Below are 22,289 nucleotides of genomic sequence, written 5' to 3' on the forward strand. Positions count from 1 at the left end.
GCTTTCAGATATTCATGTAACATGGGAGCTTTACCATAGTGAATATGTTCAGTGTTTAGTAATTTAGATGAATCTCAACCAGATATATTTTTCTAAGTGTTAAGTATCAGATTTTCCTAGTTCTTAGTGTTAATGTTAAGAGTCATGTGGCCATGTGGGAAGAACAAAGAATTGTGTGTCAGGAGGAACACACTTACTAGCTGTGTTACCTTGGACGAGTCACTTAACCTCTCTGAGCTTTAATCTCTTTCTATAAAAGGAGGAAAATAATATTTCCCTGCCAAAGCTTTTGTGTTAAATTGTATACTAGTGTATACAAATTGCTTGCCAGTAAAAACCAGTATGTTTCTCTTTCTTTAATTAACAATTCAATAATGACTAGGCAATAGTTTTAAAAGAAAATGAAAACATACATTATGTTAAAAGGTTTTCTAATATTTGGTCATAAAATATATTTTTCTGCATTTAGAATGTGTAAACTGGCCAAAGAAGGCAAGTTTTTAGTAATAAAATGTTAGGTATACTTTGATTGTTAACGATGTAGTCTTGGTGGCTTACTGACATGAAATTTATGAATTTTAATGACTTCGAGGAGTTTATTGTATGAGTGTATGTTGGATATTTATAGCACAAACAAAGATTTGGTGCATATCTCTCCCATTGACAATAAACTGTTTTATCTTTAATCTTGGGTTTTATTGTGGGAATTGGATCCCTTTATAAAATTATTATAATAAAAGAAAAAAGCAAAAGCTAATTTAGTGGCTTTGAAAACCTTTCCTTTAACTTTGAGGTTTTCAAAAGGACTTGAATTATATAGTTTTTTCTAATATGAATAAGTTGATAGTGTCCCCTTAATATCTTACCATATTACATTGGTACTCTTAAATATATTACATTATTCTTTGAAGTGATTTAAACTGTTTCAACACCTTAGAGCTAATTATATAATTACATCTGCAGATTTATATTGGAAAATAATTTTTCTTTCAAATTTTTATTGCTTGTAAAATTGTTAAAATGTAGAACTGTCAATAAAAGTAGAATATATTCAATCATACCCTAGCATATAGATCAGTGGTTAACAAATTTTTTTCTGCCAAGAGTGAGATAATAAATATTTTAGGCTTTGCAGGTTATAAGGTCCCTGTTTTAGGTATTCAACTCTGCTGTTGTTCCACAAAAGCAGCCATAGACAATGAGCTTGGCTGTGTTCAAATAAAACTGGATCTGTGAACACTGAAATTTGAAATTAACAGAATTTTCACAAGTCACAAATATCCTTCTTTAGATATACTTCAACTGTTGAAAAATTTAAAAGTCATTCATAGCTCACAGGCTATCCAGAAACAGGCCATGGGGAAGATTTGGCATGTGGGATGTAATTTGCTGACCCCCGAGATGAGCTATATGTATGCTCTGAATCCTTCATGTATATGCATACTTACGCATATAAATGCATGCTGAGCATATGAAAAGTTGCAGAAATACATAAGCTTTTTATTTGCTTAATGGTGTCAAGATTCACGATTAGCTGTACTTTACAGAAAGACATCCGTTGGAATTGCTTAGGATAGGATCTAAAAGTGGATTTTCACTTTCTCAATTAAAATGTATCAAGTTCCTGTTATATGCCAGGCTCTGTGCTAGGAAATGGGAACCCAGTGACCTATAGAATATGATACTGGCCATCAAGGGACCAAAAGTCTAGCAGAGGGAAACAGACAAGAAAGTAATGAGTGCATAATGTGTTCAAGGTGAGTGCATAGCAGAGGGAGGGAATATTTGATTCTACATGGAGATTAAGAAAATGCTTTAGAGAGAAGGTTTGGGGGAACCTAAATCAGACATTCTGATCAGATTACAACATTTTCTATATTTAAAATCTATATATCATAGAAAAGAATCTTTCAGAATTTTTATTATGTTTATTATACACATGATTTTTCTTATGCAAGGGGTTTATTTCTGAATGTTACATGTTCATGAAGTAGAACCATCTACTATTGTGCCTCTATTCTTTTTAGATTCTTTTTTTTTTAAATGAAAACCATAAGCTGCTTTATTAAATTATTTTATAAAAATCACTTTATTTCTGGATATTTAGGAGTGAAAGACACTTGGTGCTCATAGAGTGAACATACTGATTCAGACAAACTAAATCATAGGCTATACTAATTATTAAAAAGCAGTAGGCCATACTGCGTGCTCCCCTACAGTGTTATAAATTGTGTCCTTCCTGATCTAACTCCTCCTGAAATGCTTTGCAACACCTGTGCTGTCAGAAGGAGCTACGGGTGATTTTGTGGTTCAGAAAGAAGTATATTTAGAATTAGCATAGGTATGTCTTTTAAGTGTATACCAGTTTAATCACAGATTTTGGAAGATGAAATGTAAAATGTAAATTACTTGGGTCACCTTCTCTTTCAAGGATTAACTCTGCTAGTGCAACTAATGAACATGAACTTGGAATTACTACAATAAACAGACTCTCTTCACAAATCATTAATATACATTAACTTTGTACTTGAGTTCCAAAGATAATCTGAACAGACAAGATTAAATTTGTTGTGAAAATATGTGTAGGAGGGTATGGATCAAGGTTGAGGCACAGCTGACCCCGGACAATAATCCTGTACAATTTTTATTTAGTCCATTGGTATCAATTATTTTTAAAGGTAAAAAAAAAAATCCAATTATACCAATATATTATAATCAATATATTAAAAATATTTTGACTTATTTTTAAACATCTGTCTCTGTGAAAAACATCCAAATTACAACTATATAACAAGAAATGCTTGTATTTCTTAAATTGTAAGTTCTGTACAAAGTGCTATATATGGTTTCTCATCTCACTTTCAGAGAAACCCTGAATTACTGAATTAACCCTGAACTCTGAATTACTTATTTTGAGTATATAGAGGAGTAAAACCACAATACTCTTTAACTTCGGATTTTAAAATATGATTGTTACTTTTGAAATCCAAACATTTGTCTGTAAGTTTCATTTTGTTGAAAAATATGATGTTTCTCTTTTATAGATTGTCCTTTCCATTTTATAGCATGTAATGATTCTGGACACTGTCCTAATAGGTTAAAAACCCTGTTGAACCTGTGTCAATTTAAGAAAAGTGAAATACAGTGAGAAAAAAATACATTTGAATGTGACCATGAATATACACTGATAATCATTTGGAATGAGGATTTTTGTAAGTTTTAGAAAATAGTAAGATGTTTCATTGGTGAATATCTTTCCAGTAATGCCCTGCACATATTTAACTAAAAACAAAGTTGCCTGCCACTAGAAAAGTATATGGCATATTTAATTTAAAGTACAGAAGCAAAACCAAGAACAAAAGAAATCAGAATACATTTCAAATATATGTGGACCTTTATTGAAAATGACTTAACATTTTTCAAAACTTTATAATTAAAATAGTATTTCCTTTGTCCTAGTAACCTGTTTTATAAATATTAAGATACTCATTTGTTTTGTCTTTTTAATCAACTAATCATATATGGAATGTCCATTTCACTTCTCTTGGTTTTCTGCCCCTGGAGAAGCAATTTATTATTACCTAATGTTATTTTTTTTGTTGTTCACAAAATCAAACCAAATTATTTTGCATTTTACTTGGAGCTCAAGAGATGTTTATTGATGTCGACCTAATGTGAGAATAATTTACTTTCTGTAGCAACATAATCAAATTTCCCTCTTTTCCTTTTTGTTCTTACCTGCATGTGAAAAATAAACTAGCAATAATGTACAGTTTTTCTCCAAATCCATTTGTTGAATTATTACTTTAAAATCCATGCATGTTAGTACACTGAACGCTTCTTAACATCTATGATTCTCTTCATATGCTTTTTACAGATGCCTTTTCTTGGTAAAATGAAACTTCTTTTTCTGTCGTTGACTGAATTCAGACCTTTAAAATTTTAACGAGCAATGTTTCCAGTATAGTGAATGCAACTACAAACTCTTTGTCTCCCTTTTCTTCCTCCTCCTTTTGACCACCTGAAACATGCAAATTGAGGAGATTATAATCAACATCAATACAAAGTTGGGATCCAAACTAACAAAACTAATCCTCATGTCTGGCTTCTAGACTAGTTTTTTAGACCCAGCTCACGTTCTGATCCTTCCTCCTCAATTCACAAGCAAAATATGGAATTTTTTTACAACGATTTTATAAGTATTGTTTATAGATTTAGGCCCATGTACATAGGATTTAGCCAGCATTAGAATTTGGAAGTTTCAAGAGACTGTCCACTGTATTAGTGTTGCCAAAGGCTTTGGGCTGTGCTTTTTTGTCAGAAGTCGAACGTGGACATTACATCAGAGAGAGAGCTTTACATCCATCCTGGCCACACTCTGGATCATCTTCATACAGATGAAAGGAATTCTTGAATAATTCGTGCTTCCCCAGAGGCAGTATGGTTTAGAATTTGGATTCTGATCCCATACCACCTGGTCTCAAATTCTAGTTCTTCCTAGCTATGTGACTACAGGCAAGTTATTTAGCTACTTTGTGCTTCAGCTTAGTCATTTGAAGAGTAAGATGATAATATTATCTACCTCATTGGATCGTCATGAGGAGGAAATGAGTTCATATCTGGAAAGCATAGCAGCAGCCCCTGGCACATATTAAATATCTTTTAAGTGTGTGTTGTTATTATCTGCTTTCACACTTGCTCCTTATCGCCTTTTAAGAAATTTCATGAGAAGACATGGAAAATGTACTGTAGTAGCCTGTTCTCATATTTGCAGTTTTCATTTCTGACGTTTTTTTCCTTAAATACGCTCTCTGGAGGATAAGGCCATTCTTATCCATCTCTGAGCCTTTGTGAGGAGTCCCTGTGGTGAACATAGCCATTTTTATACTGGAAGGTAGGCTATTATGATGGAGAGATTGTGGATGGAGACTTAAAGACCTGAGTTCTGATCATAGTTTCTTCATCACCTGCAAAGGAATGAATGCAAACTCCTTAGCCCACCCTTCAGCTTTCTTTTATATAAAATGGAGACAGTGGTTCCTATCCATCAGAGTTGTTTTAACGATCAGCTCCATGTCAGTGGTCTAGCACATAGTAAGCTCCTGATAAATAGTTTTGTAGTAGTTAATAATTTGTAGTGGGAAATATAATTAGCAGTCAGGTATAACTATAAATGTATCACTATGTAATAGACTACTATATAAATTACTACCGTAAAGTTTTCACCACCAATTCATTATTTATCACTATACAGTAACTAGACCCTATGCCTCAGATTATTGTTATTGAAAAATAGGGCAAGCTTAAACTTCCCTTTTTGCTAGGGTAAGTAATCCAAATTTCTTCATTACTGCTTTCCAACATTTACAGTACTCCTCTGAATCTTTGAGCAAATCTTCACAACATTCTTTTTTTTTTTTTTTTTTTTAAGATTTTATTTATTTGACAGAGACAGAGATCACAAGTAGGCAGAGTCAGGCAGAGAGAGAGGGGGAAAGCAGGCTCCCTGCTTAGCAGAGAGCCTGATGCGGGGCTTCATCCCAGGACCCTGAGATCACAACCTGAGCCAAAGGCAGAGGCTTAACCCACTGAGCCACCCAGGCACCCCTCTTCAGGACATTCTTAAGTCATGAATGCTAACTTAACTCCAGGGCTCACTGCGGGGCAGGAGGAGGGGGTGGTTCCGGTCAATTCTGTTTGTGTGGAAAGAGAGCATAATCATTACTGCATGGTTCTCTATCAGCTAGTTAATTGCCTTTCTAACAGAGTAACATTGCTGACTTGCTTGGTTGATGGGAACACTCTGACTGCAGGATTCTTTTTGCCATGTTTGCTCATGGTTGGCTAGTCTTCAGCTTTCTTCTTCATAGTTTTCTGCTTGCTTGTAAGTTATTTAACTGTATCATTCCATTCATAACCAGGAAACACAAGAGGTGTTCAGTAGAAAATAATTTAGTTGATCCCCTTGCTGCTGTGATGTATGTAGCAGAGCTTTGCCCACAAAAGGAAAATATGGTGTGACAAAAACAGGTCGAGGCTTTTCCACGGCCCTCTTCCCCTACTCACTGCATCTAATAATGACAATAATGATGTGTGCCTGCCGACATCATTCCCAAGTGAGGATTTTGGCAAAATATATGACTTCAGAGTAGAAATAACCTTTTAAAGAGTTTTCAGAACTGCTGTAGAAATGATCTTTCTCTCTGCTTATCTCTATAATGCATTAAAAATTGTTATACCATTAAAATAAAACCCCCAATATCTTACGACTGTTTAGTATATTTAAAAACAGAAATTTATTGTGTGCCTCATTGTCCATCCATCTCAGGAACAGGCCCATGGTTTCTTTATTTGCATATGCTTCCATTGTACTTTTATGCAAGCTATCATGTGTTTTTTAAAAAAATGTCTCCTTGGGAAGAATAAAATATAAGCTAGTAAATCTCTTTGTTATGATTTGGATTAAATGGGCTAAGGACCGACTGTGATTCCTTTTTTCTGTCTTTTGACTCTAATGTCAGAGGGTGCTTAGGTGAGTTACAAATGCAAACATGTGTACTGCTCTTTCCCCTTACAAGGTTGACTGCCTTTAAAACCAGATCTGAGAGAACTAGCTTAGTCAGAGGATTTTTATATTAAATCCTCTAGAAATGCATGTCCATTTTTTAGAAGCTCAATTAACACCACTTTCCTCATCGATTTCTCAAGTGTTCTCTTGCATGCCCATGGTAGTTGGAAAAGCCACTAGTGGAACAGTCAGCATCTTTGATAAACATTTAGAAATAAAACTCACATGTCCTTATTCTTCTACATAGTGTCTCTCCTTGCAGTCAAAACAGAGCCTTTGAACAGCAGTGAAGCGGCAACCACCACTGGAGATGGAGCCCTTGACACTTTTACTGGGTCAGGTAAAGCCTCAAGCTCATGCGTTGTTACCTACGTATTGGGGTACACATCATCTTCCTGGCAAATAAGCAGCCTAAATACAAAACGAAGTTTCGAGAATGTGGGTTTTTATCACTTTAGCGTCTGATGTGTTTATTTTGAGAACTAATGGTGACAGAAGTGTATATTTTTTAAAAATTATATTTGGAATCATTTTTACTGGATTTGCAGTTGACAGCAAAACCGTCCTCTGACCTCCTTGTTAGAAAGAAGTGGGGCTGGCTTCCTTTGTAATGATTTTATACAGTGTTTAATTTAATCATTAGGTCGTAATCGTTGGCTTTGTTCCCTTAACTTGTCCATTTAAATGGCATAAAAAACTCCCTTCTCTCCCAACATTCGAGATGTAAAACTATCCATTTGATTCCTTCTAAATAACCTTGTTTCCTCTCTGGGTTTAAAAAAAATCCTCCTGTGTAAGCAGCTGAGTGACAAGTATTAAAGGTTAATGGGCTGCTGGAGGACACATGCTGGTTGCATTAGGACCCAGCCTGAGAGCACTACTTTCACCTAGTGCTTCAAAGAGAACAATAGCTATCTTTAAACAGCAATCCTTTAAAATATAAATACCTGATAACTCCCAGGTGGGCACAAAGGACACACATTAAGTTGACTTTGTTAAAGATTTTAAGCTACAATATTTAGTTTATTATCTGGTGAAAGGATTTTTTTTTTTAACCTGAGAAGGAATTTGAATAGCACAAAGATGAACAGTAAACCTAGAGAAATTTTTGTGGTAATTTACATTGTAGTTCTGTTGGTCTACTACGATATTTCTTACGTTTCATCCATATTCTCACACACAAAGGTTTTACGTGTGTATGCTTCCGGTATAAAGAGTGGAAGTACGTCCTTGAATAGAATATTGAAGCATACATTGCATTTTCATAGAGATAGATGATCCCCCCTCGTTAATTCACTGATTGGGAGCAGTTGCTGTGTGTTCACATAAATATTGGTATTTCAGACAGAAAGAGGTAATAATTCATACACTCTGCCTTGAGACTCATATGTGCTAATTCATATCCTTTCTAGCAATTCACTTGCCTCCCACGAGATAAATAGGTACCAACTTACTCTAGCAGTCTTTACTGCTCACCTACCATAACTCTTGTAAAACTTTCTGCAGAGTAAATGCATTGGGAACACATTTTTAGGGAAAGATGTGGAAATACTAAGTAATTGCTAGCATACTTAAATACCATACCACAAGTTTATTGAAAACTAAATGACAGCACTGTAGAACGTTAGTCCCACAAGGAATTTCAGAGGTCTCTGATCTGATTTATAGGCAGGAGCACAGAGGTGCAGATAAGTTAAAGGTGGTGAAGGCTAGACGGTCCAGGTCTCACAGCTGGTCACTGGTATGAATGAGTGCAGAGCCGTGTTCTGACAAGTCTGGCAGTCCCTTCTATAATAGTCCCATTGGAAAATACAAAATTGGAAAAAGAAATAGTTGTGAGTAGTCATCCTCTCTAAAATTCATGCATATTATCTTTATCTTTATAAATAGTTACCCAGTTTTCTTTTACGAATTATCTAAGGCTCTGCTGTCCCATAGTCACTAGCCATATGTGGCTGTTTAAGTCTAAATTATTTAAAATTTGGTAAAAGTAAAAATGTTGTCTCTCGTCACAGCAGTCACATTTCAAGTGTTTAAGAGCTGCCTGTGGTCTTTTTGTGGCTATGGTGTTGAACAACTCAGATATAGAACATTTCTAGCACCATGGACCAGGTTCCTTTAGACAAAATGTTCAAAGTCAGGGATTCCCAACAGTAGCACTATCAAAAATTTGGCTAACTTTTTTTCTCTTTTTGTTTGTAGTGGAGGATCTGTCCTCTGCATCGGAAGGGGTTTAGCAGCATCTCTATTGTCTATCCTAGAAGGACAGTAATACTCCGCAGTCATGATAACCCAAAATGTCTCCAGACATTTTAAATGTCCCCTTGTAGGTAAAAATCCTACCTGCCCAGCTCGCTCACTTCCCCTCTCCTGCCCCACTGAGAATCTCTGATCTAAGGTGTCACAGTAATTAGACTAAAACCTTAAAATTGTTTACATCACCCTCTGAGAATCTTGTAATACTATATAGAAATTTGCTTTAATTAACTTTCAGGACATTTTGAAAACAAGCAGTTTATTTACTTTTATTTGCAGAGATGTTGGAATATGATGAGTTGAACGTGTTGGGTAATAACTCTTGTTTACTGAAATGACAATGGGAAATGAGAGGAACGTCTCTGAAATCTGTACATGGTAGTCCAGAAACCATACTGGAGATTAAGCTGCCCTGTATAGAAACAGACTTTACTCTGGTCGGCGGAATCTCATCCCACCTTAGTGAAATTGTGTTGTTTTCTGTTACCTGAAGACTCATGAGTTAGAATAAATACATACATTTTAGTGTAGAAGCAAGTTTTGTATGAACATCTTAGTTTTCTGAGCTAGAGGTTTTGCATTCTATTTAGCAAGTGAACGTACAGACATGAATAGAAATTTTAAATGTTGAGCCTTGGTACTGTTATGGGTACATTATTTTAATATTGTCTAGATTCATTCATTAGCAGGAGGAAAATCCTATATTCAGATTTCCATTCAGGTATATGGGGCTTTTTCTCTGAAATATTTTTGCTCTTTCGCTTTTTTTTTTTTTTTTTTTTTAAATAAAATTTGCTCTGGTGGATGGTTCTTTTCATTTTCTGATGTCACTTTGGAACAGTTTTGTGATTCGCAATCTTGAGAAGAATTGATTACTATAAAATGACATTTTATAAATAAGTGACAACACATGGAGTTATGCCTCATTTAACTATATTTTTGCTCACTATTGTGAGTTAATGAAACAGACTGAATTACCTGGGGAATAACACTATTGCTGTTATGTAATATACGCTTAGCTTCTGTGGTGTGGTAGGAAAAGCATGTTCTCGTTAGAGTGATTTGAAAGTTTTAAACTTTAAGCTTTTAATAAATCAGTAGAAAATTAATGGTTCATTGGTCAATTGATTTGCAAATTAAAATAGCAATTTCACTTAAATTTTGTTTAGTTAAAACATTTAGAACCTGACACCTCTCGTCATATTCAATGATTCTCAAAACTGATTCATAATATCCTTGAAAACATACTTTCTGTGCTATTGCTATGAAAAACCATAACACACTTTCCATACTCGGAGCTTACAGGCCAAATAGCATTTTAAATACACTAAATTCTATGTGTTTACAAAATGACAGATCACAAGGGTACTTAATAGCATTTGGATGTAGGAATATATCATGTTTCATAAAATAGTTAGCAACCTAAGCCTATTTGTCACTTTTACAATTCTCAAAGTTTAGCTCCAGAATTATTATGAACAACTTAGGAAGGACACAGTACTTTGAAGTATAACTATGATTGATTAGACTAAACTAATTCCAGCACTGCATTGTGTACTACTTTAATCTTTTTGAAAAGTGAATGAACAGCAGATGGCCTAATAAAGACACTCTGTGTGCTTGCCCAGTATGGACTGGCTCTGAAGGGACTGCCTCAACACTATGGAGTCCATGTGCTTGCAATACATCTGTCTTAGTCAAGGCAGTTGGTTAAGAGAAACTTCCAGACTTCTGAATGTAGTCCAGTTTGGGGCTGCATGTTAGGACAAAATGTTAACAGGACCTGACTTTCACCTTTGAGCTCTCCTCAAGAAAGTGCTGTCTCTGATAGTTCAGAATATATTTGTAAATATGATCGCTGGGGTATTATGCAATGGTGTTTCGTAAGACATGATGTGTTACCACTCACGCTTTCTATGCATACTCCACTTAGTACTCAGGTATCCCGGACTCTGCATTTTTAACTGCTCATCTGATTGGTAAAATTAGAGGCCATAAATGATAGTATTTTACAATTTCCAAATGCAGTTGGAAACTCACATTTTTCCTGAAATTTTATTTTATTTTTAGTAGAATAGATACGGAGGAAGAGCAGTATGTCGCTGTCCTAGTTGGAATTTAAAACATAAAACCTAAAGTCTGATAATTTTTAAAAATTTACTTTGTCACGAAATCGTAATGGTCTGGAATCAAGGATATTTATTCCTACTTAATCATACGTAAGAATATGCTACCGATGTGAGAATGCGAAAGAACGACAGAGACAAAGGATTGTGAGAAGATTTCATTTTATGCTCTTAGACCAAACTTGAAGCAGTTCCATTAGAAGAAAATATTTAGGCATCTGTTTCTGTTTAGAAAATGATTTTTTTCTGTTTAGAAAACGAGTGAATTTGTAGAAACATCTCTTGAACATGATAATTTCTTCAAACTGGCTTTGTCATTCTAGTGAAACATATTCACGAAGCAACTTTTTTTGCACTGGTTTTTTTGTGTCTTACAGTAATAACAAGTAGTGGCTACAGCCCCAGATCAGCACATCAATATTCCCCACAGCTATATCCTTCCAAGTAAGTGCTCAGTAGATTCCTTTGTGTATGTAAGTGTGTCATAGATAGTTGAATAGATAGATACTTGCACAGAGCAGTTGGGTGGGTTAGACATATGGACAAATACCCTATACAAATCCAGGAACTGAGATATACTCCTGTTTGTCCAGACAGTTCCTTTAATTCTGGATCTTTGTATACCTTGAGGAAAGCATCAAGCTCAAACCAGAAAACACTGATTTCTGAATGAAAATTCAAAAATTCTGACTAGCTTAAGGAAAATCTGAAAAGATTACATCTTATTCAAACATTAACCCTTCATAATTTGTTCCATATAACATCATTTTCTTGGGATTTCAAGTTCTCAGGCACATATTTTAGAATAATGTGCTCCATTGTTTTTATAACAAACAAAGTCAACTTATTGAAGGCAGGGGTAGAAATTTCAAATTTAACAATATTAGGTATATATCTGAATTTGGTTACAATCAGCCAGATGTGTTAAGGTTTTAGAGTCATGATCCACACATATTTAAATGTTATTCTCTGGAGCAGCTACAGTCTCTGCCCTTAAGTACAGACTGGGGTTTGGATATCCGTTCGGGAACATTCTGTAAAATGTGGCACAATAAAGGGAGTGTCATTCCATTTCTTTTCAGGAAGCAGCTGCCTACCTTTTTCCTTTCTTTTCTTTTTTTTTAAATGTCCTGATCTTGGCAGAGAATTGGTAGGACTTTTCATGTCTTGTGTATCTGTGGTATAGCAGCAGGGGAGACTGTAGGTAGAAACTGTAGGTAAGCTCATGAGCATGCTAACTGGCCTGGGCTCCACTTCCCTGGTCCGCACATTAATTGAGATACTATTTCAGAGGTCAACAAGTACTGTAGACGGAAGACTTTAGATCTAATATCTGATCCAGATGTCTCATGATATAAGTGAGACGTAAGTCTTTAAGGAGTTTAAACCATTTGTCCCAAGTCACTGTCCTGACTGGTAGCAGAGCCCAGGCTCCGGACGTTTGGACTCTTGTCCTTTCCCTGTTGTTAGAATTGTATTGTGGATGAAGAAGAGGGTTACTTCCTGGCTATGATAAGGTTTCACTGAATCTAAGCTGTCTGAAGTAATGTGCAGTCTTTGTTGCCACAGTAATGCTATTTTTCTGATATTTAGGCCCTATCCACACATTCTTTCTACACCAGCAGCTCAAACGATGTCTGCCTACGCAGGCCAGACTCAGTATTCGGGGATGCAGCAGCCAGCGGTCTACACAGCCTACTCACAGACAGGACAGCCCTACAGCCTGCCCACTTACGGTATCGCACCTCTTTTCTCTGCTTCTTTGCTTACGAGCGGGTAATCCTGCTGCCTTGTGCTTAGATATTCTAGCGTAAGTGACAACGCAGGAGCAAGGTCATTCTACTAATGCGAGGGTCTGCGCTCTGCATTTCCCAAACAGATCTGGGTGTGATGTTGCCAGGCATCAAGACGGAGAGTGGACTTTCACAGACCCCATCCCCGTTACAGAGCGGGTGCCTCAGTTACAGCCCAGGGTTTTCCACCCCACAGCCTGGCCAGACGCCGTATTCTTACCAGATGCCAGGTAAGCCACCGCACAGGAAGCATGTTACGCGAGGAGGAATTCTCTGGATGAGACTCCTTGGCTTCAGAATAGGAATATGCCTTTGTGAAAATGGTTTTAATTGTTACTGCTGTTTGCATCCGGAAAGTCAAATAGCTAGAGAAGAGGAAAAACAAAAAAAAAACATGGTGGAAAGAATTGAATATACATCAGGAAACGTGACCTATACCAAATTTCAGTACTTAAGTTGAAGTTGCATGAAATTGGCAGGACACTAAGTCCAAGCAGAGTAACCTCTGGGCCATGTCAGTCATACACAGACATCTATTTAAGTGAGGTTCAAAGATTCATGTGTATTTTCTTATCCATATTCCTTAAGTGTGTAATGCTGCTTTGATTATATTTAAAATTGAGTTAATACCTTTCTAAGTCCTGTTTACCGTTTAACTATTTTGGATTTTCTGTTCATTCCTCAAATACCTCTCCTCTATTAATACTTTATTTCTTACTAGAAATATTTGTATAATTACTAATATAATTCTATATATTCAATATATTCATTATATAATCAATTCAATATATAATTCTAATATATAATTAGAAATATAAATATTTCTAATGCTAGAAATATTTATATAATTTGTACTCCCCCCCCCCCGCAACAATCCTCTGCATCTGAGTATTTAATTTTGCTTCTACATTTGGTCATTATGTAGTAGTTGCAGAAAGAATTTTAGTGACATAGTAAATGCATTAAAAGCTTTCTGTCATTGTGTCTGTTCTGTCATACATTTGGGGTTATGTAAATCATCCTTTTTTAATCAACCCAGTGTTGAAATTTTAGTCCAACTTAAGTGAAATAATTACCTAGACCTTTTTGGCTGAAAGGGCAGGTCTCTTTTTACCTAAACTGTAGATATATAGTAGTATATATAGAAATATAGTTACATAAATGTTAAAGCCACTCCGTCAGTTAGGAGTATGAAAGCAACCATGAGTACATTTTCATTGATCCCCCAATACTTCATGTTGGCTATTCTGGGCCAGATCAGTTTGTGTTAATTATATAATATTATTGCAATTCTAAACACACTGATAAAACAAGTAATCAGCTATGTCAGTAGTCTTTCATTTTACTTCTTCATAAGTCCATTTCATGGAACATATGTTTAAAAAATGATCTTTAAATTGATATCTCACTTGTTTTTAATTGAAAAAATAATTTAAAAAACAATTAAATTTCTAACTTTGTAGTCAAATCTTTGAAGGCTCTCAAGCCCTACATGACTGTACTATACTTAGTCTGAGTCCCACTTCACATCTTTCTTGACTCCAAGGAAAGGACAGAGGAGGAAAGAAAAGACAGGGTGCTGCAAGTATCAGTTCTAAGTTGGTTCTATGTTTCCTAAGCTAACCTTATCCACATGTTTAGCTCAAATGGTTTCTGTGTGCATATGCAGCTTGTATGACCATTTGAAAGTTCCAGTAGCTTCCTAGGAGTACTCTGTCTGCGTAACATTTTATTCTTTGAAAACCTTTGCTCTTCTAGGCATTTAACCTTCAAAGGTTAACTGCTGTCCTTAAGACTGTTCCCATGTGCTCCTGTTTAGTCCAACAGACATCTACAGCAAAGACTTTATCTGTTGTCACAAGAAGGATAGAGCTAAGCACTCATTTCCTTATAAATCTCTCAACTTCAAATTTCATGTTTTGTTGCCTTAACAAAATTAAAAATATACTTCTCTCATTGGCTTCTGCAAAGTGAAATGTTTTTATAATTTTGCAAAGAGATACTTTTTAAGTGCAATTTTTTCTTTATTTCTAGGTTCTAGTTTTGCACCATCATCTACTATTTATGCAAATAATTCAGTCTCCAATTCAACAAATTTTAGTGGTTCACAACAGGTATAGTAGCTTTTTTGTATTTAGGCTTTTTGTGTCTGTTTCAGATCTTTGAAGAATAGGTTCGGGTTATCATGTAAGCGTATACTCTCCTAGAAAAACGTTTTTTCAAGGTGGTAAAAAATTAACTTTCCAGAATTCTTGAGATCTGTGTTATTCTGGGTATTTTAGGTTTTCTGATTGTTTGTTTTAAACATTTAAGCCATGATTTTTATTTTAATCATTTGGCACAGAACTACAAAATATATTGTGTATTTTCCGATTATTTTAAACTGTTTACTAAACCTAATTTCATTTTTGACAAGTTATTATGAAAATTAATTAAGAAATTGAACTACAACCCATAAGTAGGTTATGACATTGATAGTACGGAATATTTGCTACTAAACCAAATGCCTCTCGGATTTTTTTTTTCTTTTAGTTCTGTGGTTCATTTTAATAAACGTTTGATTCCTACTTTCCTGATAGCTGTAATTTTTGCTTTTGTCAGGCTGCTTGCCTCTAGTAGTCCTTAGTCCTCCTCTTAATTATGCTTTCTTAGTATTTTTGTGAGTTCTAAAATCTAGTTTATTAGAATTGTGTGTGGAGCGAGAACGTTTGCGATGGGTGGAATATACGGACACTTCAGAATCTTTTGTGCTTATTTCCTACTTCTGTCAAGTTTAGAGTTGTTGAGATAGAAGGGTAGTTGATTTCCTCGGTGGACAATACACTATTTTACTTTAACTTAGTTGTTGGACTTTTATATATTCTAAAATCTAAGTTATTGCACAAGTGCGCTCTTCGGATTTATTGAAGGGATTATATCAATTGCCTTCTTTTAATGTTTATTAATGCAACAAAAAGCAAAAAAGAAATTGTGATTATTAGTGTGGAAAAATACTATTTTTAATAGAATTAAATCATGTAATTTGGCATTAGTTAGAAAAAATGGTTTCTTAAAACATTAAACATCAAAGCTGGTATGTCTATTTTATATTGAAAAATATTGAGAATTTTTGATAATCCAGGTAGCTTCATTTTACTTACTTTTTTGTTGATACAGGAAACATTTATTGAGCACTTACTATTGATTAGACTTTTGACCAGGCATTGAAGATTCAAAAATAATGTCATTATTTTCTGCTGTCTGGAAGGAAGCAATTCTAAAGAAACAGATAGGAAAATAATATGAACAGAGGGTAGGATATAATGAATATAATAGTAGAAATATACATTAGGCAGAGTGGTGCATAGCATAAAGGAAAGACTACTCTGTTCTACTTGGGAGGATTTATAAAAGATTCATAAAGTAGAAGAAAGATTTATAGCATAAAACAGATCCAATACTATCTAAACATTTAAAAATACAGTGGCTCCAATATGACTCATAACCTATATCTTAGACCATGGTTGGAATGCCAGTCTATTAGTTTTGCTAATACTTATTGAGTAGTTATTATGTCTTAGGACCTGGTCTGTATGCTGGGGACATGTAAGTGAGGACCGGAGTGGATAGGACCTGGTTCTGGCCTCCTGGATATCACCAACTGCCAAGAGAAGCAGACAATAAACCAGTAAATGCATGAATAAATATAGAATTGGAAAGCACGAAGAGTCAGAATGGAGTCTATTAAAAATATTAATAGACTTCTAATTTTGAGTAGGGAAGATTTTGTGGAAGGCTTGTCTGTAGAAGCGACATTCGGGACGTCTTCTAAGACTGGTGAAGAAGGAGGGCCAGGGTGTTTCGGGCATAGAAAGTAGCAGGTACCAAACCTCTGAGAGGTAAAACCCTTGGTGTGCCAGTGAATTCCAAGAAGGGGAGGGTTTAGTTTGTGCAAGAGGGCAGAGGGGGAAGCATATTTATAAAAAGATAGGCAGGGCTCTGTATGTGTATCCCTCTGTGAGGGATTTCAGTTTTATTCCAAGCCCATTGGGAAGCTATTAGGGGATTCCAAGCAGGAGCATAGTGTCATACAGTTTCTGTTTTGAAAATATCACTCTGGCTTTAGGCACTTTGGAGAAAACTAAACCTGGAAATGAGACAAATTAGAAAACTGGTCCACTGGCTCCAACAGGAAGTGAAGGTAGCCTGGACCAGGGTGACAGTAGTGGGAGATAGAGAAGAGGGGATCTCTGAGATATGTTTGAGTACAAAAAGCTGTTTTAGTCACCAGTAGCTAGCAGTCTGGACCTTTCCTCTAAGTCACTTCATCTTCCCCTAAGGACATTAGTAGCCTCAGGGAGAGCTTCAGCACACAGACGTCAGAGTCAGCCTCTCTGGGGACCAGTTCCAGCCTGAAACTTGCTAGCTGTCTGACCTCGAGCGCACAGATCACTTCACCACACTGTGCCTTCGTTCCCCTCAGTGAAAAATGGGGTAACAATAGCACATAGGCAGGTGTGAGGACTAAATGGGTGAATCCACTTGACGCCTTCGAACACTGCCTGTGTAAGTGTCTTACTCTGACAAAAACAGGTTGCTAGGAGCTTTGTCCAAGTATTGTTGAGCGGTGTTTTCCTTAGCTTACAGGTGGTGATGGGGAACATCAGATCCTGAAATTAGCAGACAAACAGAATTTTCATTTCCTGCCATTCTAGAGTTGAACTAGACAATGGGGGTTGGGGTGCCAACTCCCCATGCAGTCAAAATGCCATGTGTAACCTTTGACTCTTCTAAAAGTTAACTGAAATAGCCCACTGTTGACAGGAAGCCTTACTGATGACTTAAACAGCCAATTAACACAGACTTTATATGTTATAGGTGTTATATATTGTATTCGTACAGTAAAGTTAGCTAGAAAAAAATATTATTAAGAAAATCATAAGGAAGAGAAAATACATTTACCGTACTATATTCTATATTTATTGAAAAAATCTGCATATCAGTGGACCCATGCAATTCAAACCCATGTTAGTCAAGGGTCATCTCTACTTAATCCTTTCTGATAATACACATATTTGCTTATACAGATATTTACTTACATAAAGATTTTCCTTTTTGGAAAACCACATCAAATGTGTATCTTTGTTCCCTTAGGAACATGTATCGGGGAATCTTAATCCTGACCAAGGTTTTATCATCACTGATAACAATTTGGGCTAAAACATGCTAGATACATTAAACACAAATTATTACAACAAATTCTTATTTGTTATCTTAATATGTAAAGGATTTTGAAGGATTACTTAGATTACTTTAAGGTTCTTAGAATTTTTTAATAAAGGCAGGTCAGAGGAGTTGACCTAGTGCTTTCTTCTTTCTCTAGCAAATGAGGCAAACTCAATATTTAAAAACCTCACTAGGGACTTTAAGTCAAGACCTTAGATGACACATAGCCTATGAAAGCGTGGGTAAAAAACTCTGTTATTCTATTTTCTTTTATTTACTCTTTCGCCTAAGACCTTAAGACATACATCCCCAGATAAGTACTTGTGGTTACGTGAGGCATGTGCAGCCTTTAGGCAGTTGGAGAGTTATGTGCTGGACCTGGTTGGTGAAGCCAGCAGGGTAGTTCGTAACTGGGTGAACTCGCTAGGATCACCTCAAAACTGGGGACTCTAAAACAAATGGAACCAAATACTAACCTTTCAGTTACCATAGTGATTTTTTTGCTTTGGACCAGAAGTAATTTCTCCTTCAAGGACACATACGTCTCAATTCGTCTTTCAGGATTACCCATCCTACACAGCCTTTGGCCAAAACCAGTATGCACAGTATTACTCAGCCTCCACATACGGGGCATATATGACGTCAAATAACACGGCTGATGGCACATCGTCATCGACCTCAACCTATCAGTTGCAGGAATCTCTCCCAGGACTGACCAGCCAACCAGGTACAGATCTTCATCCAGGTGAAATACTTTGATGTTTTGCTGGGTCTACTATATGGGGGAAAAGACATTTTGGAGACCAGGCTCAAAGTTCTCATCTAATGATGCTGATATTTCATCTGGGCCAATACTGCCATGTAAGATGTGGCTTTTCTTCCAGCGTTTCAAAAAACCCTTCTTTTAGATGTGGATGGTTGAGAGATTTTAATTTCAAGTGATCATATATATATACATATATATATATATATATATGTATATATATACATACATGCATATGGATATAAAAAGGTCAGTGGAACGTTTGCCTGACTAATCCTTTCTTTTGTAAAGATCATGACAATATGGAAAGGCTGTAGTAATATTATTTTCTTTGGGTATAACTAATAGTATTTCCTTTAAGCTTGAGAGCCTTTGTAGCTCTTTCAACTTTGTGAATCCTCATGAGCTCCGGGCAGTGAACATTTCCTACATTCCTAGGATGTGTAGGATCATTGGTAGGTAGTTTAATATCTTTCTCTGATTAGCACTTACTTAAGATCCGTTGTATTCTTCGTTGTCAGAAGCTTATCTGCAGTGCCACTGAACTTGAATTTGCTGACACAGCTGAAGTATTTCAAGCTAAAGGCAAATTTAATAAAGATTCATTGTAATCTTATTCAAAATTCCAGCAGGACTTTTTGGAGAAGTCATCAAGATGATTCTAAAATTAAAAGGAAAGGCAAAGGAACTAGATTAGCTGAAATAATTTTGAAAAATAAGAACAAAGTTTGGTGACTGACATTGCCTGATTTCAAGACTTATTATGAAGTACAGTTATCAAAAATGTGTGGTATTGACAAAAGGATAGATACATAGAATAATGGAGTAGAATAGAAAGTCCAGAAATAGACCTGTAAGCATACACTCAAAAATGGAACTTTGACAAAGGTGTGAAATCGTTGGAGAACAAAGGGTTTTTTGTTTGTTTGTTTTTTTAATGGTACTGGAAAAATTAGACATCCATATGCAAAAATAACAACAACAATAGCACAAACAAAAAACAAATCCCGAGACAGAATCTTGACTTGTAACTCACACCATATACCATACGAATAAAAACTAAAACTATAAACCTTCTAGAAGAGAACACGGTGGAAATTTTTGCAGCCATGGGTTACATAAAGATTTCATAGTATGACATTAAAAAAACAATCTCTAAAAGAAAGGAAATAAGCCTTCGTAAAATCAAGAACTTCTGTTCCTTGAAGGACACTATCACAAGAATAAAAACACAAGCCTCAGATTTGGAGGAAATAGTTGGAAAACATATATCTGATAAAGGGCTTGCATCTAGAATATATAAAGTATTACCAAGATTCAATAAGAAAAATGAAGTTAAGAATTTTTATAGTCACCATTAGTATGTTCAAGCTCTTTTTTTCTCACTTCAGTTATTTGCAAGATCCAAACTTATCTTTTTTTGTCCACTTGGACAAAAAAGTCCAGTTGGACTTATCTTTTTTTTGTCCAGTTGGAAGGACAAGAAGATGAAGAAACATGGTAACAACACTATAAATTCTTTCTAAGTGGACCCGTGATTCCAAGAAGATTTAAGGCCATTTAACAATTATTTATGAGTACCTAATAGGTTGCAGGTACTGCCAGTATTCCAGTAGGGAATGAGATCTCTGCATACCTTTAGCTTCCATTTGACAAACAAGACAAATCTCAAGCAAATAATTAAAACTGTATGAGTGTTGGAAAGGGAAAATGCTAGCTAATACAAGAATGTTAGCAAGAAACTAATTTGAACCTAAAGAAGTAAAAATGAAGCTAACACTTCAAGTAATAGCCAAGATATGCTCAGATCATGAATTGATGAAATAATGGTATTTCTTTTTGGTTCCCTCTTCAGAATATGGTCTCTAATTGTGGCTCCAAGGAAAAACTGTCTAGTATTCTACTAGACTTTGTCTTTGGTGCTCCTACATTTCACTTTCTTTCTCCTTATCTTCCCTTCAGAGCCTCCCTTCCGTGACCACACAGCCCTCTTGAATTTCCGGTCCTTGTCCCCTTAAGGCTCCTGTTTAGGTTTTTCATCTAACCCCAGCCTCTCGGAGTGGTTGTATCTTGTGCAGGGCTGGGACTAAGTAAGGCCTGGGAAGGACAGGGTACAAAACTGAGGGAGGCATTCATTCTCAAGGCCCTTAAATTTCACACCCTTTGTACCTCACTTGCCTTAACCTCATTTCAGCTTAAATCCCATGTGCTAAATCTGTCCTGATCCTCTTTGAGACAGTAGTTATATTTCATCAAAAATATTACCTTAAGTGAAAGAATGTATGGGGTGCCTAGGTGGCTCAGTTGATTAAGAGTCAGACTCTTGGTTTTGGCTCAAATTATCATCTCAGGGTCATGGGATCAAGCCCCAGATTGGTCTCCCAGTTCAGCAGGAAGTCTGCTGTAGATTTTCTCCCTCTCCTGCTGCCACTCCCCACACCACGCACATGCATGTGTGAGACCCTGTGCATGAATCTAGAAGGAGGCAAGGATGGGAGGGAAAGGAAGGAAGGAAGGAAGGAAGGAAGGATGGATGGATGGATGGATGGAAGGGGGGAGGAGGGAGAGAGAGAGGGAGAGGGAAGGGAAAGAAGGGAAGGAAAGGGGAAGGGAAGAAAAGGAAAGGAAGGAAGGGAAAGAGAGAGAGAAAGAGAGAGAAAAAGTGAGAAAGAAAGAAAGAGGAAAGAAGAAAACGTGATTTTAGAATACTTGCTTAATGGATACTACAGATACTTTAGATAAGGGGATGTCTTATCATACTGTGAAAGATTTTTCTCTGTAGTAAATGCATAGGGAAACAGGGTAGGATGACTGTATTAAAAACAAAATCACACAAGTATTTGATCACCAAGGTACTGGAGACCGAGTAACAGGACCAGGACCAGCAGACAGTATTTGAGTGCACTAGAATAGAACTACCATGAGTGAAAACCACTTGGTTTTCGAATATAATATCTGTTGGATAACACTTCGAATTTGCTGTTGTGTATTTTACTCTAATTTCAGTGTGATCACAAAAGTTTCTCTGCAGGAAAGACACAGATGGGCACTTTCCATTAATTAAAGAATAATAAATATTCAGAATAGCTATTTTGCTTACATTAAAAATACTAAATGCAGGCATGTAGGTATTCTGAATGTATGACTTTGGATGTGACACATCCATGTGTAACATCCTCATAGTACTATTAGAATGCAATTTCTTTAGCTTTCCATTGATTGCTAATGCCAACAAATAGAGTTTTATAAAATGTTCAGGTCTTATCAGACTTTCTGTTGAATTTAAAGAAGAAATCATTTTTACTTGTAACTGTATTATTCTCTTAACCAAAATTATAATAGTAACATATCTGGATTTTTAAGGAATTCTGTGACCCCAGCGCTTTAGGCAAGGTAGTTTTAAGTTTGATTTTGTTTTTCTAGATCTGGCATGTATCCAAATCAACCAGTTTATAACTGTGGGATTTTTCTTTGTTATTGATGAATTTTGAGGTACTTAGTTCAAGGGTATGAAAAGTATTTCCCATTGACCAGCTCTGTCTTTTGGACTGAACACAGAGACTTAACAATTAAATTCA

General features: G+C 35.9%; 1 protein-coding gene across 6 annotated transcripts in view; it reads left to right on the forward strand.

The window, feature by feature from the left end:
• The window catches only part of EYA4 (EYA transcriptional coactivator and phosphatase 4), a 300,751-nt gene that overhangs the window by 237,250 nt on the left and 41,212 nt on the right, over nt 1-22,289 (forward strand). For 5 of the 6 annotated variants that reach the window (XM_032843485.1, XM_032843484.1, XM_032843486.1 and 2 more), the window contains 6 exons: nt 6,816-6,908; nt 11,328-11,394; nt 12,544-12,686; nt 12,830-12,973; nt 14,778-14,857; nt 18,510-18,675. In XM_032843485.1, coding sequence (XP_032699376.1) covers nt 6,816-6,908; nt 11,328-11,394; nt 12,544-12,686; nt 12,830-12,973; nt 14,778-14,857; nt 18,510-18,675 — 693 coding nt within the window. The remainder of the gene's footprint in view (nt 1-6,815; nt 6,909-11,327; nt 11,395-12,543; nt 12,687-12,829; nt 12,974-14,777; nt 14,858-18,509; nt 18,676-22,289) is intronic. The other variant, XM_032843488.1, reaches the window with a different exon arrangement.

This window comes from Lontra canadensis, unplaced genomic scaffold (genome assembly GCF_010015895.1).
Source record: "Lontra canadensis isolate GAN:19392208 unplaced genomic scaffold, GSC_riverotter_1.0 scaffold141, whole genome shotgun sequence".
Taxonomy (NCBI): Eukaryota; Metazoa; Chordata; class Mammalia; order Carnivora; family Mustelidae; genus Lontra; species Lontra canadensis.